The 15,216-nt window shown below is 49.4% G+C and overlaps 1 protein-coding gene across 2 annotated transcripts in view; it reads right to left on the bottom strand.

Moving 5' to 3' along the window:
• Positions 1-15,216, bottom strand: part of LOC142303719 (pepsin A-like) — a 263,534-nt gene that overhangs the window by 22,764 nt on the left and 225,554 nt on the right. The window contains exon 8 of one of the 2 annotated variants that reach the window (XM_075345372.1): positions 12,033-12,131. The exons of the other annotated variant lie outside the window; for it this stretch is intronic. Within the exon in view, the coding sequence (XP_075201487.1) occupies positions 12,033-12,131 (99 nt within the window). The remainder of the gene's footprint in view (positions 1-12,032; positions 12,132-15,216) is intronic. 2 annotated transcript variants of the gene reach the window in all.

Below are 15,216 nucleotides of genomic sequence, written 5' to 3'. Positions count from 1 at the left end.
AATCGTGATTTCGATACTTCTAGTTTCTTATAGCTTTACATTCATTTATGCCTACTTATTATTATCTTTTTCAGAGGAGTTGATCACTGACTTGATGATGGCCGGTCCCTTTAGGTATTTTCTTATAATCTTCTTTCTGTTTCTTTCTTAACATAATCCTCTTTCCTGCTTTTTCCCTAGTTTTAGTTTTCTTTACACATTACTAATTTTCCCTTGATCCCTTTCTTCCATAGTCTCTCCTTCCCCTTCCCCCCCCTTTTCCCCTCCTCCCCCCCCCTTCCAATCCCCACCCCCTTTCCTTTCCCTTTCCCCCACACCACCCCCCTCCCCCCCCTCTCCATTTTCCTATGTAAATTCCCCTTAGCTTTTCTCTTTTCTTTTTTTCTTTTTTCCTGTTTTTTTACTAGGGTTGATTATAGTTGATAAAAAATTAAAAAATAATTAAAAAATTATTAAATTGATTTCGAATAAATACACCATTCCCTTAGTCCTCTTATTTTATTTCTTCTATTTCTTCTTTGATTTGTCCTTTTAGGTAATTTGTCTTCAAATAATGTTACCCATAGAGTCTCTTATTCATTACACTATTTCGGGCTTAATTACCCTTATTTCATGGTTATTGCATAAGGGGACATTGCCAGTCAGCGCAATTTTAGCGCTTGCCAATCATCTGGTTTACATATTGCCAACCAGGATCGTCACTTCCGGTTTGCGGACCAGAAGTGACGTTCCGCGGTGAGGAGTGGCTGTCTGTGTATGTCTACAGTTGCCAACCATCAGGATTTACACATTGCCAGCCGGTGACGTCACTTCCGGTTTTCGGACCGGAAGTGACGCTCCGTGACGTCACTTCCGGTCTCCGGACCGGAAGTGACGCTCTGTAACTTGTTAATGAGCTAATTGAGCGGTCTATTTAAATCTGGACATTGGACTGTCAGATTACATTGACTGCAGACCCGGACGGGCAGCTTTTTCCTCTGGTCCAGCTTTTTCATACATTTCTACAGAACCCTTTCTGGTGAGTGTCCATTGCTTGGTATTTCTGTGTATTGTCTGTTTCATTAGAGTAGAATAGTGTCTCAGTGCTGGTGCTTAGGCTCTTTGTCCTTCTATATTAGCAAGATACGCATTTTTGGATAAATTTTTGGGTTTCCTGTTTGGTTCCCCTTTTGTTGTATAATGGTTCTATTATGCTACATTTTATCTGTATTTCAATTATATCTTTAGGTGGACATTATATCTGCTAGTGAAGCGGCTCAACTGACAGATTCTTCACTTTTGTCTTTTTGTTGACATTTTTTGTATATCATAGTTCATGATTCATGCATTACAATGTGGTGAATATTTCTGCCCTTTTTTGTTACCATGATTGTATAATGCCATTATTTCTGTATACTTAAAAATCTTTTATGTATCTTTTTATTGTAGTGTAAACTGATGAAGGTCGGATGACCGAAACGTCTTTAATAATTACACAGATCAATGAATAAAATATAAAACAATTTCAGTTGAATGCTTTGAGTGCTGGATTTTTTTCAATTTTTTGATCTGGGGTGGGACCCTATCCAAGCACCAGCGACTATAGAAGGAGTGCCACATTTTTATATTTTATATGATATCTATGGTAGGATACTCTCACCTGGCTGATGTAAGCTGTGGGTGATATCTATGGTAGGAGGATCTCACCTGGATGATGTAATCTGTGGCTGATACCTATGGTAGGGGGCTCTCACCTGGTTGATGGCTGATGTAAGCTGTGGGTGATATCTATGGTAGGGGGCTCTCACCTGGATGATGTAAACTGTGGGTGATATCTATGGTAGGAGAATCTCACCTGGATGATGTAAGCTGTGGGTGATATCTATGGTAGGAGGCTCTCACCTGGATGATGTAAGCTGTGGGTGATATCTATGGTAGGAGGCTCTCACCTGGCTGATGTAAGCTTTGGGTGATATCTATGGTAGGGGGCTCTCACCTGGCTGATGTAAGCTGTGGGTGATATCTATGGTAGGAGGCTCTCACCTGGCTGATGTAAGCTGTGGGTGATACCTATGGTAGGAGAATCTCACCTGGCTGATGTAAGCTGTGGTTGATATCTATGGTAGAGGGCTCTCACCTGGCTGATGTAAGCTGTGGGTGATATCTATGGTAGGAGGCTCTCACCTTGCTGATGTAAGCTGTGGGTGATATCTATGGTAGGGGGCTCTCACCTGGCTGATGTAAGCTGTGGGTGAGATCTATGGTAGGAGGCTCTCACCTGGCTGATGTAAACTGTGGGTGATACCTATGGTAGGAGGCTCTCACCTGGCTGATGTAAGCTGTGGATGATATCTATGGTAGGAGATTCTCACCTGGATGATGTAAGCTGTGGGTGATATCTATGGTAGAGGGCTCTCACCTGGCTGATGTAAGCTGTGGGTGATATCTATGATAGGAGGCTCTCACCTGGCTGATGTAAGCTGTGGGTGATATCTATGGTAGAGGGCTCTCACCTGGCTGATGTAAGCTGTGGGTGATATCTATGGTAGGAGGCTCTCACCTGGCTGATGTAAGCTGTGGGTGATACCTATGGTAGGAGGCTCTCACCTGGCTGATGTAAGCTATGGATGATATCTATGGTAGGAGGCTCTCACCTGGATGATGTAAGCTGTGGGTGATATCTATGGTAGAGGGCTCTCACCTGGCTGATGTAAGCTGTGGGTGATATCTATGGTAGGGGCCTCTCACCTGGCTGATGTAAGCTGTGGGTGATATCTATGGTAGAGGGCTCTCACCTGGCTGATGTAAGCTGTGGGTGATATCTATGGTAGGAGGCTCTCACCTGGATGATGTAAGCTGTGGGTGATATCTATGGTAGGAGGCTCTCACCTGGCTGATGTAAGCTGTGGCTGATACCTATGGTAGGGGGCTCTCACCTGGCTTATGTAAGCTGTGGCTGATACCTATGGTAGGGGGCTCTCACCTGGCTGATGTAAGCTGTGGGTGATATCTATGGTAGGGGTCTCTCACCTGGATGATGTAAGCTGGGGGTGATACCTATGGTAGAGGGCTCTCACCTGGCTGATGTAAGCTGTGGGTGATATCTATGGTAGGAGGCTCTCACCTGGCTGATGTAAGCTGTGGGTGATACCTATGGTAGGAGATTCTCACCTGGATGATGTAAGCTGTGGGTGATACCTATGGTAGGAGGCTCTCACCTGGCTGATGTAAGCTGTGGCTGATACCTATGGTAGGGGGTCTCACCTGGCTGATGTAAGCTGTGGCTGATACCTATGGTAGGGGGCTCTCACCTGGCTGATGTAAGCTGTGGGTGATACCTATGGTAGGAGGCTCTCACCTGGATGATGTAAGCTGTGGGTGATACCTATGGTAGAGGGCTCTCACCTGGCTGATGTAAGCTTTGGGTGATACCTATGGTAGAGGGCTCTCACCTGGCTGATGTAAGCTGTGGGTGATATCTATGGTAGGAGGCTCTCACCTGGATGATGTAAGCTGTGCGTGATTCCTATGGTAGAGGGCTCTCACCTGGCTGATCTAAGCTTTGGGTGATATCTATGGTAGGAGGCTCTCACCTGGCTGATGTAAGCTGTGGGTGAGATCTATGGTAGGAGGCTCTCACCTGGCTGATGTAAGCTTTGGGTGATACCTATGGTAGGGGGCTCTCACCTGGCTGATGTAAGCTTTGGGTGATACCTATGGTAGAGGGTTCTCACCTGGCTGATGTAAGCTGTGGGTGATACCTATAGTAGGAGGCTCTCACCTGGCTGATGTAAGCTGTGGGTGATATCTATGGTAGGAGGCTCTCACCTGGATGATGTAAGCTGTGGGTTATACCTATGGTAGGGGGCTCTCACCTGGCTGATGTAAGCTGTGGCTGATACCTATGGTAGGGGGCTCTCACCTGGCTGATGTAAGCTGTGGGTGATAACTATGGTAGGAGGCTCTCACCTGGATGATGTAAGCTGTGGGTGATACCTATGGTAGAGGGCTCTCACCTGACTGATGTAAGCTTTGGGTGATACCTATGGTAGAGGGCTCTCACCTGGCTGATGTAAGCTGTGGGTGATATCTATGGTAGGAGGCTCTCACCTGGATGATGTAAGCTGTGGGTGATACCTATGGTAGAGGGCTCTCACCTGGCTGATGTAAGCTTTGGGTGGTACCTATGGTAGGGGGCTCTCACCTGGCTGATGTAGGCTGTGGTCGATACCTATGGTAGGGGGCTCTCACCTGGCTGATGTAAGCTGTGGGTGATAACTATGGTAGGGGGCTCTCACCTGGCTGATGTAAGCTTTGGGTGATATCTATGGTAGGAGGCTCTCACCTGGCTGATGTAAGCTGTGGGTGAGATCTATGGTAGGAGGCTCTCACCTGGCTGATGTAAGCTTTGGGTGATACCTATGGTAGGGGGCTTTCACCTGGCTGATGTAAGCTTTGGGTGATACCTATGGTAGAGGGTTCTCACCGGGCTGATGTAAGCTGTGGGTGATACCTATAGTAGGATACTCTCACCTGGCTGATGTAAGCTGTGGGTGATATCTATGGTAGGAGGCTCTCACCTGGATGATGTAAGCTGTGGGTGATACCTATGGTAGGGGGCTCTCACCTGGCTGATGTAAGCTGTGGCTGATACCTATGGTAGGGGGCTCTCACCTGGCTGATGTAAGCTGTGGTTGATAACTATGGTAGGAGGCTCTCACCTGGATGATGTAAGCTGTGGGTGATACCTATGGTAGAGGGCTCCCACCTGGCTGATGTAAGCTTTGGGTGATACCTATGGTAGAGGGCTCTCACCTGGCTGATGTAAGCTGTGGGTGATATCTATGGTAGGAGGCTCTCACCTGGATGATGTAAGCTGTGGGTGATACCTATGGTAGAGGGCTCTCACCTGGCTGATGTAAGCTTTGGCTGGTACCTATGGTAGGGGGCTCTCACCTGGCTGATGTAAGCTGTGGGTGATACCTATGGTAGGGGGCTCTCACCTGGCTGATGTAAGCTGTGGGTGATACCTATGGTAGGGGGCTCTCACCTGGCTGATGTAAGCTGTGGGTGATACCTATGGTAGGGGGCTCTCACCTGGCTGATGTAAGCTGTGGGTGATACCTATGGTAGGAGGCTCTCACCTGGATGATGTAAGCTGTGGGTGATATCTATGGTAGGGGGCTCTCACTTGGCTGATGTAAGCTGTGGGTGATATCTATGGTAGGAGGCTCTCACCTGGATGATGTAAGCTGTGGGTGATACCTATGGTAGAGGGCTCTCACCTGGCTGATGTAAGCTTTCGGTGATATCTATGGTAGGAGGCTCTCACCTGGCTGATGTAAGCTGTGGGTGAGATCTATGGTAGGAGGCTCTCACCTGGCTGATGTAAGCTGTGGGTGATATCTATGGTAGAGGGCTCTCACCTGGCTGATGTAAGCTGTGGGTGATATCTATGGTAGGATACTCTCACCTGGCTGATGTAAGCTGTGGGTGATATCTATGGTAGGAGGCTCTCACCTGGATGATGTAAGCTGTGGGTGATACCTATGGTAGAGGGCTCTCACCTGGCTGATGTAAGCTTTGGGTGATATCTATGGTAGGAGGCTCTCACCTGGCTGATGTACGCTGTGGGTGAGATCTATGGTAGGAGGCTCTCACCTGGCTGATGTAAGCTTTGGGTGATACCTATGGTAGGAGGCTCTCACCTGGCTGATATAAGCTTTGGGTGATACCTATGGTAGAGGGCTCTCACCTGGCTGATTTAAGCTGTGGGTGATATCTATGGTAGGAGGCTCTCACCTGGATGATGTAAGCTGTGGGTGATACCTATGGTAGAGGGTTCTCACCTGGCTGATGTAAGCTTTGGGTGATACCTATGGTAGGGGGCTCTCACCTGGCTGATGTAAGCTGTGGGTGATACCTATGGTAGGGGGCTCTCACCTGGATGATGTAAGCTGTGGGTGATATCTATGGTAGGGGGCTCTCACTTGGCTGATGTAAGCTGTGGGTGATATCTATGGTAGGAGGCTCTCACCTGGATGATGTAAGCTGTGGGTGATACCTATGGTAGAGGGCTCTCACCTGGCTGATGTAAGCTTTCGGTGATATCTATGGTAGGAGGCTCTCACCTGGCTGATGTAAGCTGTGGGTGAGATCTATGGTAGGAGGCTCTCACCTGGCTGATGTAAGCTGTGGGTGATATCTATGGTAGAGGGCTCTCACCTGGCTGATGTAAGCTGTGGGTGATATCTATGGTAGGATACTCTCACCTGGCTGATGTAAGCTGTGGGTGATATCTATGGTAGGAGGCTCTCACCTGGATGATGTAAGCTGTGGGTGATACCTATGGTAGAGGGCTCTCACCTGGCTGATGTAAGCTTTGGGTGATATCTATGGTAGGAGGCTCTCACCTGGCTGATGTACGCTGTGGGTGAGATCTATGGTAGGAGGCTCTCACCTGGCTGATGTAAGCTTTGGGTGATACCTATGGTAGGAGGCTCTCACCTGGCTGATATAAGCTTTGGGTGATACCTATGGTAGAGGGCTCTCACCTGGCTGATTTAAGCTGTGGGTGATATCTATGGTAGGAGGCTCTCACCTGGATGATGTAAGCTGTGGGTGATACCTATGGTAGAGGGTTCTCACCTGGCTGATGTAAGCTTTGGGTGATACCTATGGTAGGGGGCTCTCACCTGGCTGATGTAAGCTGTGGGTGATACCTATGGTAGGGGGCTCTCACCTGGCTGATGTAAGCTTTGGGTGATATCTATGGTAGGAGGCTCTCACCTGGCTGATGTAAGCTGTGGGTGAGATCTATGGTAGGAGGCTCTCACCTGGCTGATGTAAGCTTTGGGTGATACCTATGGTAGGGGGCTCTCACGTGGCTGATGTAAGCTTTGGGTGATACCTATGGTAGAGGGTTCTCACCGGGCTGATGTAAGCTGTGGGTGAGATCTATGGTAGGAGGCTCTCACCTGGCTGATGTAAGCTTTGGGTGATACCTATGGTAGGGGGCTCTCACCTGGCTGATGTAAGCTTTGGGTGATACCTATGGTAGAGGGTTCTCACCGGGCTGATGTAAGCTGTGGGTGAGATCTATGGTAGGAGGCTCTCACCTGGATGATGTAAGCTGTGGGTGATACCTATGGTAGAGGGCTCTCACCTGGCTGATGTAAGCTTTGGGTGATATCTATGGTAGGAGGCTCTCACCTGGCTGATGTAAGCTGTGGGTGAGATCTATGGTAGGAGGCTCCCACCTGGCTGATGTAAGCTGTGGGTGATATCTATGGTAGAGGGCTCTCACCTGGCTGATGTAAGCTGTGGGTGATACCTATGGTAGGAGGCTCTCACCTGGCTGATGTAAGCTGTGGGTGATACAAATGGTAGGAGGCTCTCACCTGGCTGATGTAAGCTGTGGGTGATATCTATGGTAGGAGGCTCTCACCTGGCTGATGTAAGCTGTGGGTGATACCTATAGTAGGAGGCTCTCACCTGGCTGATGTAAGCTGTGGGTGATATCTATGGTAGGATACTCTCACCTGGCTGATGTAAGCTGTGGGTGATACCTATGGTACGGGGCTCTCACCTGGCTGATGTAAGCTGTGGCTGATACCTATGGTAGGAGGCTCTCACCTGGCTGATGTAAGCTGTGGGTGATACCTATGGTAGGGGGCTCTCACCTGGCTTATGTAAGCTGTGGGTGATACCTATGGTAGGAGGCTCTCACCTGGATGATGTAAGCTGTGGGTGATACCTATGGTAGAGGGCTCTCACCTGGCTGATGTAAGCTTTGGGTGATACCTATGGTAGAGGGCTCCCACCTGGCTGATGTAAGCTGTGGGTGATATCTATGGTAGGAAGCTCTCACCTGGATGATGTAAGCTGTGGGTGATACCTATGGTAGAGGGCTCTTACCTGGCTGATGTAAGCTTTGGGTGGTACCTATGGTAGGGGGCTCTCACCTGGCTGATGTAAGCTGTGGCTGATACCTATGGTAGGGGGCTCTCACCTGGCTGATGTAAGCTGTGGGTGATACCTATGGTAGGAGGCTCTCACCTGGATGATGTAAGCTGTGGGTGATATCTATGGTAGGGGGCTCTCACCTGGCTGATGTAAGCTGTGGGTGATATCTATGGTAGGAGGCTCTCACCTGAATGATGTAAGCTGTGGGTGATACCTATGGTAGAGGGCTCTCACCTGGCTGATGTAAGCTTTGGGTGATATCTGTGGTAGGATACTCTCACCTGGCTGATGTAAGCTGTGGGTGATATCTATGGTAGGAGGCTCTTACCTGGATGATGTAAGCTGTGGGTGATACCTATGGTAGGGGGCTCTCACCTGGCTGATGTAAGCTTTGGGTGATATCTATGGTAGGAGGCTCTCACCTGGCTGATGTAAGCTGTGGGTGAGATCTATGGTAGGAGGCTCTCACCTGGCTGATGTAAGCTTTGGGTGATACCTATGGTAGGAGGCTCTCACCTGGCTGATGTAAGCTGTGGGTGATACCTATGGTAGGAGGCTCTCACCTGGCTGATGTAAGCTGTGGGTAATACCTATGGTAGGAGGCTCTCACCTGGCTGATGTAAGCTGTGGGTGATATCTATGGTAGGAGGCTCTCACCTGGCTGATGTAAGCTGTGGGTGATACCTATGGTAGGGGGCTCTCACCTGGCTGATGTAAGCTTTGGGTGATACCTATGGTAGGATACTCTCACCTGGCTGATGTAAGCTGTGGGTGATACCTATGGCAGGGGGCTCTCACCTGGCTGATGTAAGCTGTGGGTGATACCTATGGTAGGGGGCTCTCACCTGGCTGATGTAAGCTTTGGGTGATATCTATGGTAGGGGGCTCTCACCTGGCTGATGTAAGCTGTGGGTGATACCTATGGTAGGAGGCTCTCACCTGGATGATGTAAGCTGTGGGTGATACCTATGGTAGAGGGCTCTCACCTGGCTGATGTAAGCTTTGGGTAATATCTATGGTAGGAGGCTCTCACCTGGCTGATGTAAGCTGTGGGTGAGATCTATGGTAGGAGGCTCTCACCTGGCTGATGTAAGCTTTGGGTGATACCTATGGTAGGAGGCTCTCACCTGGCTAATGTAAGCTGTGGGTGATACCTATGGTAGGAGGCTCTCACCTGGCTAATGTAAGCTGTGGGTGATACCTATGGTAGGAGGCTCTCACCTGGCTGATGTAATCTGTGGGTGATACCTATGGTAGGAGGCTCTCACCTGGCTGATGTAAGCTGTGGGTGATATCTATGGTAGGAGGCTCTCACCTGGCTGATGTAAGCTGTGGGTGAGATCTATGGTAGGGGGCTCTCACCTGGCTGATGTAAGCTTTGGGTGATACCTATGGTAGGGGGCTCTCACCTGGCTGATGTAAGCTGTGGGTGATACCTATGGTAGGAGGCTCTCACCTGGCTGATGTAAGCTGTGGGTGATATCTATGGTAGGAAGCTCTCACCTGGATGATGTAAGCTGTGGGTGATACCTATGGTAGAGGGCTCTTACCTGGCTGATGTAAGGTTTGGGTGATATCTATGGTAGGAGGCTCTCACCTGGCTGATGTAAGCTGTGGGTGAGATCTATGGTAGGAGGCTCTCACCAGGCTGATGTAAGCTGTGGGTGATATCTATGGTAGGAGGCTCTCACCTGGCTGATGTAAGCTGTGGGTGAGATCTATGGTAGGGGGCTCTCACCTGGCTGATGTAAGCTGTGGGTGATACCTATGGTAGGAGGCTCTCACCTGGCTGATGTAAGCTGTGGGTGATATCTATGGTAGGAGGCTCTCACCTGGATGATGTAAGCTGTGGGTGATACCTATGGTAGAGGGCTCTCACCTGGCTGATGTAAGGTTTGGGTGATATCTATGGTAGGAGGCTCTCACCTGGCTGATGTAAGCTGTGGGTGATACCTATGGTAGGAGGCTCTCACCTGGCTGATGTAAGCTGTGGGTGATACCTATGGTAGGAGGCTCCCACCTGGCTGATGTAAGCTGTGGGTGATATCTATGGTAGGAGGCTCTCACCTGGCTGATGTAAGCTGTGGGTGAGATCTATGGTAGGGGGCTCTCACCTGGCTGATGTAAGCTTTGGGTGATACCTATGGTAGGGGGCTCTCACCTGGCTGATGTAAGCTGTGGGTGATACCTATGGTAGGAGGCTCTCACCTGGCTGATGTAAGCTGTGGGTGATAGCTATGGTAGGAGGCTCTCACCTGGCTGATGTAAGCTGTGGGTGATACCTATGGTAGGATACTCTCACCTGGCTGATGTAAGCTGTGGGTGATACCTATGGTAGGGGGCTCTCACGTGGCTGATGTAAGCTTTGGGTGATATCTATGGTAGGGGGCTCTCACCTGGATGATGTAAGCTGTGGGTGATATCTATGGTAGGGGGCTCTCACCTGGCTGATGTAAGCTGTGGGTGATACCTATGGTAGGGGTCTCTCACCTGGCTGATGTAAGCTTTGGGTGATATCTATGGTAGGGGGCTCTCACCTGGCTGATGTAAGCTGTGGGTGATACCTATAGTAGGAGGCTCTCACCTGGCTGATGTAAGCTGTGGGTGATATCTATGGTAGGAGGCTCTCACCTGGCTGATGTAAGCTGTGGGTGATTCCTATGGTAGGGGGCTCTCACCTGGATGATGTAAGCTTTGGGTGATATCTATGGTAGGGGGCTCTCACCTGGCTGATGTAAGCTGTGGGTGATATCTATGGTAGGAGAATCTTACCTGGCTGATGTAAGCTTTGGGTGATATCTATGGTAGGGGGCTCTCACCTGGCTGATGTAAGCTTTGGGTGATATCTATGGTAGGGGGCTCTCACCTGGCTGATGTAAGCTGTGGGTGATACCTATAGTAGGAGGCTCTCACCTGGCTGATGTAAGCTTTGGGTGATATCTATGGTAGGGGGCTCTCACCTGGCTGATGTAAGCTGTGGGTGATATCTATGGTAGGAGAATCTTACCTGGCTGATGTAAGCTTTGGGTGATATCTATGGTAGGGGGCTCTCACCTGGCTGATGTAAGCTTTGGGTGATATCTATGGTAGGGGGCTCTCACCTGGCTGATGTAAGCTGTGGGTGATACCTATAGTAGGAGGCTCTCACCTGGATGATGTAAGCTTTGGGTGATATCTATGGTAGGGGGCTCTCACCTGGCTGATGTAAGCTGTGGGTGATATCTATGGTAGGAGAATCTCACCTGGCTGATGTAAGCTTTGGGTGATATCTATGGTAGGGGGCTCTCACCTGGCTGATGTAAGCTGTGGGTGATACCTATGGTAGGGGGCTCTCACCTGGCTGATGTAAGCTGTGGGTGATATCTATGGTAGGAGGCTCTCACCTGGCTGATGTAAGCTTTGGGTGATATCTATGGTAGGGGGCTCTCACCTGGCTGATGTAAGCTGTGGGTGATATCTATGGTAGGGGGCTCTCACCTGGCTGATGTAAGCTGTGGGTGATACCTATGGTAGGAGGCTCTCACCTGGCTGATGTAAGCTTTGGGTGATACCTATGGTAGGGGGCCCTCACCTGGCTGATGTAAGCTGTGGGTGATACCTATGGTAGGAGGCTCTCATCTGGCTGATGTAAGCTGTGGGTGATTTCTATGGTAGGAGGCTCTCACCTGGCTGATGTAAGCTTTGGGTGATATCTATGGTAGGGGGCTCTCACCTGGCTGATGTAAGCTGTGGGTGATACCTATGGTAGGAGGCTCTCACCTGGCTGATGTAAGCTGTGGGTTATACCTATAGTAGGAGGCTCTCACCTGGCTGATGTAAGCTGTGGGTGATATCTATGGTAGGATACTCTCACCTGGCTGATGTAAGCTTTGGGTGATACCTATGGTAGGGGGCCCTCACCTGGCTGATGTAAGCTGTGGGTGATACCTATGGTAGGAGGCTCTCACCTGGCTGATGTAAGCTGTGGGTGATACCTATGGTAGGAGGCTCTCATCTGGCTGATGTAAGCTGTGGGTGATACCTATAGTAGGAGACTCTCACCTGGCTGATGTAAGCTGTGGGTGATATCTATGGTAGGATACTCTCACCTGGCTGATGTAAGCTGTGGGTGGCACCGGGTACTTCATCCCATTGATAGTGATGATCACGTCAGGCAGGGAGCTGATGTCACTACAGGTCACATGGTACTAGAATCCCAGAGAAGATCACAATGTATAACGGATCTGCTATATGTTTCCCATTATACATAATACGTTACCAATAAAGCAAATAAATTCTAAAATGAGATGTAATGTAGCATTGGCTGTAGGGTGAGATGTAGTGTAGTGTAGTGTAGTACGCGCTGCTGGGCAAGATGTAGGTAAGCATTGGCTGTAGGGTGAGAGGTAGTGTGGTCGGTGATTACGCAGGTGCAGCCAACAGCGTCTCTGGACTTGTTTCCTGTGGCTGCAGTGTCTCAAAACTTATCTCCATTGAGCACATTGGGGCGTCATTGGTCACCATGTACACAGGCCGGCGATTACACAGGAGTTGCCAGCAGAATCTCAGGACCTGTCCACTTTGATTAGGGACGTCATTGGTTGGTGATAACACAGAAGGTGCTGGCAGAGTCTCCAGACTCGTCTCCATCAAACAGATCGGGGACATTTTTGGTCACTGATGGCACAGGAGCTGCCAGCAGTGTGTGTGGATTTCTCTCCATCTAGCATGTCGGTAACGTCATTGGTCACAGATTGCACAGGCGCTGCCAGCAGTGTCTGTGGACTTGTCTCCATCGAGCACTTTGGTAACGTCATTGGTCGGTGAGTACACAGGAGCTACCAGCAGCATCACCAGACTTGTCTCAAGTGAGCACATCGGTAACGTGATTGGTCGGTGAGTACACAGGAGCTGCCAGCAGCGTCTACGGACTTGTCTCCAATGAGCACACTGGTGACTTTATTGGTTGGTGATTACACAGGAGCTACCAGCAGCGTCTCCAGACTTGTCTCCATCGAGCACATCGGTAACGTCATTGGTCGGTGAGTACACAGGAACTGCCAGCATCATCTCCGGACTTGTCTCCAATGAGCACATCGGTAACGTGATTGGTTGGTGAGTACACAGGAGCTGCCAACAGGCTCTCCGGACTTGTCTCCAATGAGCACATGGGTAACGTCTTTGGTCAGTGAGTACACAGGAACTGCCAGCAGCGTCTCCGGACTTGTCTCCAATGAGCAGATCGGTAACGTGATTGGTCGGTGAGTACACAGGAGCTGCCAGCAGCGTCTCCGGACTTGTCTCCAATGAGCACATCAGTAATGTCATTGGTCAGTGAGTACACAGGAACTGCCAGCAGCGTCTCCGAACTTGTCTCCAATGAGCACATCGGTAACGTGATTGGTCGGTGAGTACACAGGAGCTGCCAGCAGCGTCTCCGGACTTGTCTCCAATGAGCACATCGGTAACGTGATTGGTCGGTGAGTACACAGGAGCTGCCAGCAGCGTCTACGGACTTGTCTACAATGAGCACATCGGTAATGTCATTGGTCACTGATTGTACAGGAGCTTCCAGCAGGGTCTGTTAATTTGTCTACCTCGAGAATATCAGTAACGTCATTGGTCGTGAGTACACAGGAGCTGCCAGCAGCGTCTTCAGACTTGTCTCCATTGAGCACACTTGTGACTTTATTGGTTGGTGATTACACAAGAGCTGCCGGCAGCGGATCCTGATGATTTGTACAAGGACATTCATAACCTTTCTCAGAGGACCATAAACCTCAGTAATCGCAGCTGAGGCTGGAAGTGGCGGGATGTTCTCCAAATGTTGTTTCCATGTTCTCATCATTTGCATGTCATTACCATGTATTGATCCTGGGATCTCAATAATTCCATGACTTTGCCTTCTTGGTGTGGCAATTTCTGTTCATTAGTGTATACAGTATGTAGTGAGTCCGTATGTTCTCCGTCTGCCCAGTCCACCGTACACCCATCATACTCAGATATAAGTCATAGTAACATAGTATGTAAGGCGGAAGGAAGAAATTATGTCCATCTAGTTCAGCCTATTTTTAGTGCAGCTGTTCTATAGTGTTGAACCAGGGGAAGGTAAAACCCACAGAGTAGGAGCCAATTCTCTTCATAGGAAAAAATATTCTTTCCCGACTCCTAATCTGGGTCACCTATCTACCTGTAATATTATGTTATTCATAACCTTCTATACTGTTGCTTTCTAGAAAAGCATCCATTCCTCTCTTAAATTCATTCAGTGAGTAGGCCATCACCACTTCCCCAGGAAGAGAGTTCCAGAGCCTCACTGCTCTTACCGTGAAGAACCCTCTTCTATGCTGATGTAGGAATTTTCTTTCCTCCAATCGTAGAGAATGCCCCCTTGTTCTTGTCATAGTCCTTGGTACAAACAGATCATGGGAGAGATCTCTATATGGCCCTCTGATATACTTGTACATATTTATTAGGTTTCCCCTAAGTCTTCTCTTTTCCAGAGTAAATAGACCTAATTTTGATAACCTTTCTGTGTATTGTAACCCACTCCATTTATTATTTTAGTAGCCCGCCTCTGAACCCTTTCAAGTTCAGTAATGTCTGTTTTGAGCATCGGCGCCCAAAATTGCACACAATACTCCAAGTGTGGTCTGACGAGTGATCTGTACAGAGGGAGAATGAGGTTTTCATCTCGTGCCCCCAGACCTCTTCTAATGCATCCCATCACCCTATTTGCTTTGGTGGCAGCTGCCTGACACTGGGCACTCCAATTTAGCTTCTTATTGACTAAGATGCCTAAAGGGGGCTTTACATGCTACGATATCGTTAATGTTTGGTCGCCGGGGTCAAGTTGTTAGTGACGCACATCCGGCGTCATTAATGATATCGCAGCATGTGACACTTACCAGCGACCTTAAGCGACCTCAAAAAAGGTGAAAATCGTTCACCATGGAGAGGTCGTCCCAAAACCAAAAATCGGTAATGGTTGATTATCGATGTTGTTCGTCGCTCCTGCGGCAGCACACATCGCTCTGTGTGACACCGCAGGAGCGAAGAACGTCTCCTTACCTGCCGCCGGCCGCAATGCGGAAGGAAGGAGGTTGGGCGGGATGTTACGTCCCGCTCATCTCCGCCCCTCTGCGTTGATTGGCCGGCCGCTTAGTGACGTTGCGGTGACGTCGCTGTGATGCCGAACGTCCCTCCCCCTTGAGGGAGGGATTGTTCGGTAGTCACAGCGCCGCCGCCAACCAGGTAAGTGCGTGTGACGCTGCCATAGCGACAATGTTCGAT

The sequence above is a fragment of the Anomaloglossus baeobatrachus genome, chromosome 1 (assembly GCF_048569485.1).
Source record: "Anomaloglossus baeobatrachus isolate aAnoBae1 chromosome 1, aAnoBae1.hap1, whole genome shotgun sequence".
NCBI classification, from domain to species: Eukaryota; Metazoa; Chordata; class Amphibia; order Anura; family Aromobatidae; genus Anomaloglossus; species Anomaloglossus baeobatrachus.
This window is presented reverse-complemented; position numbering and strand designations above follow the sequence as displayed.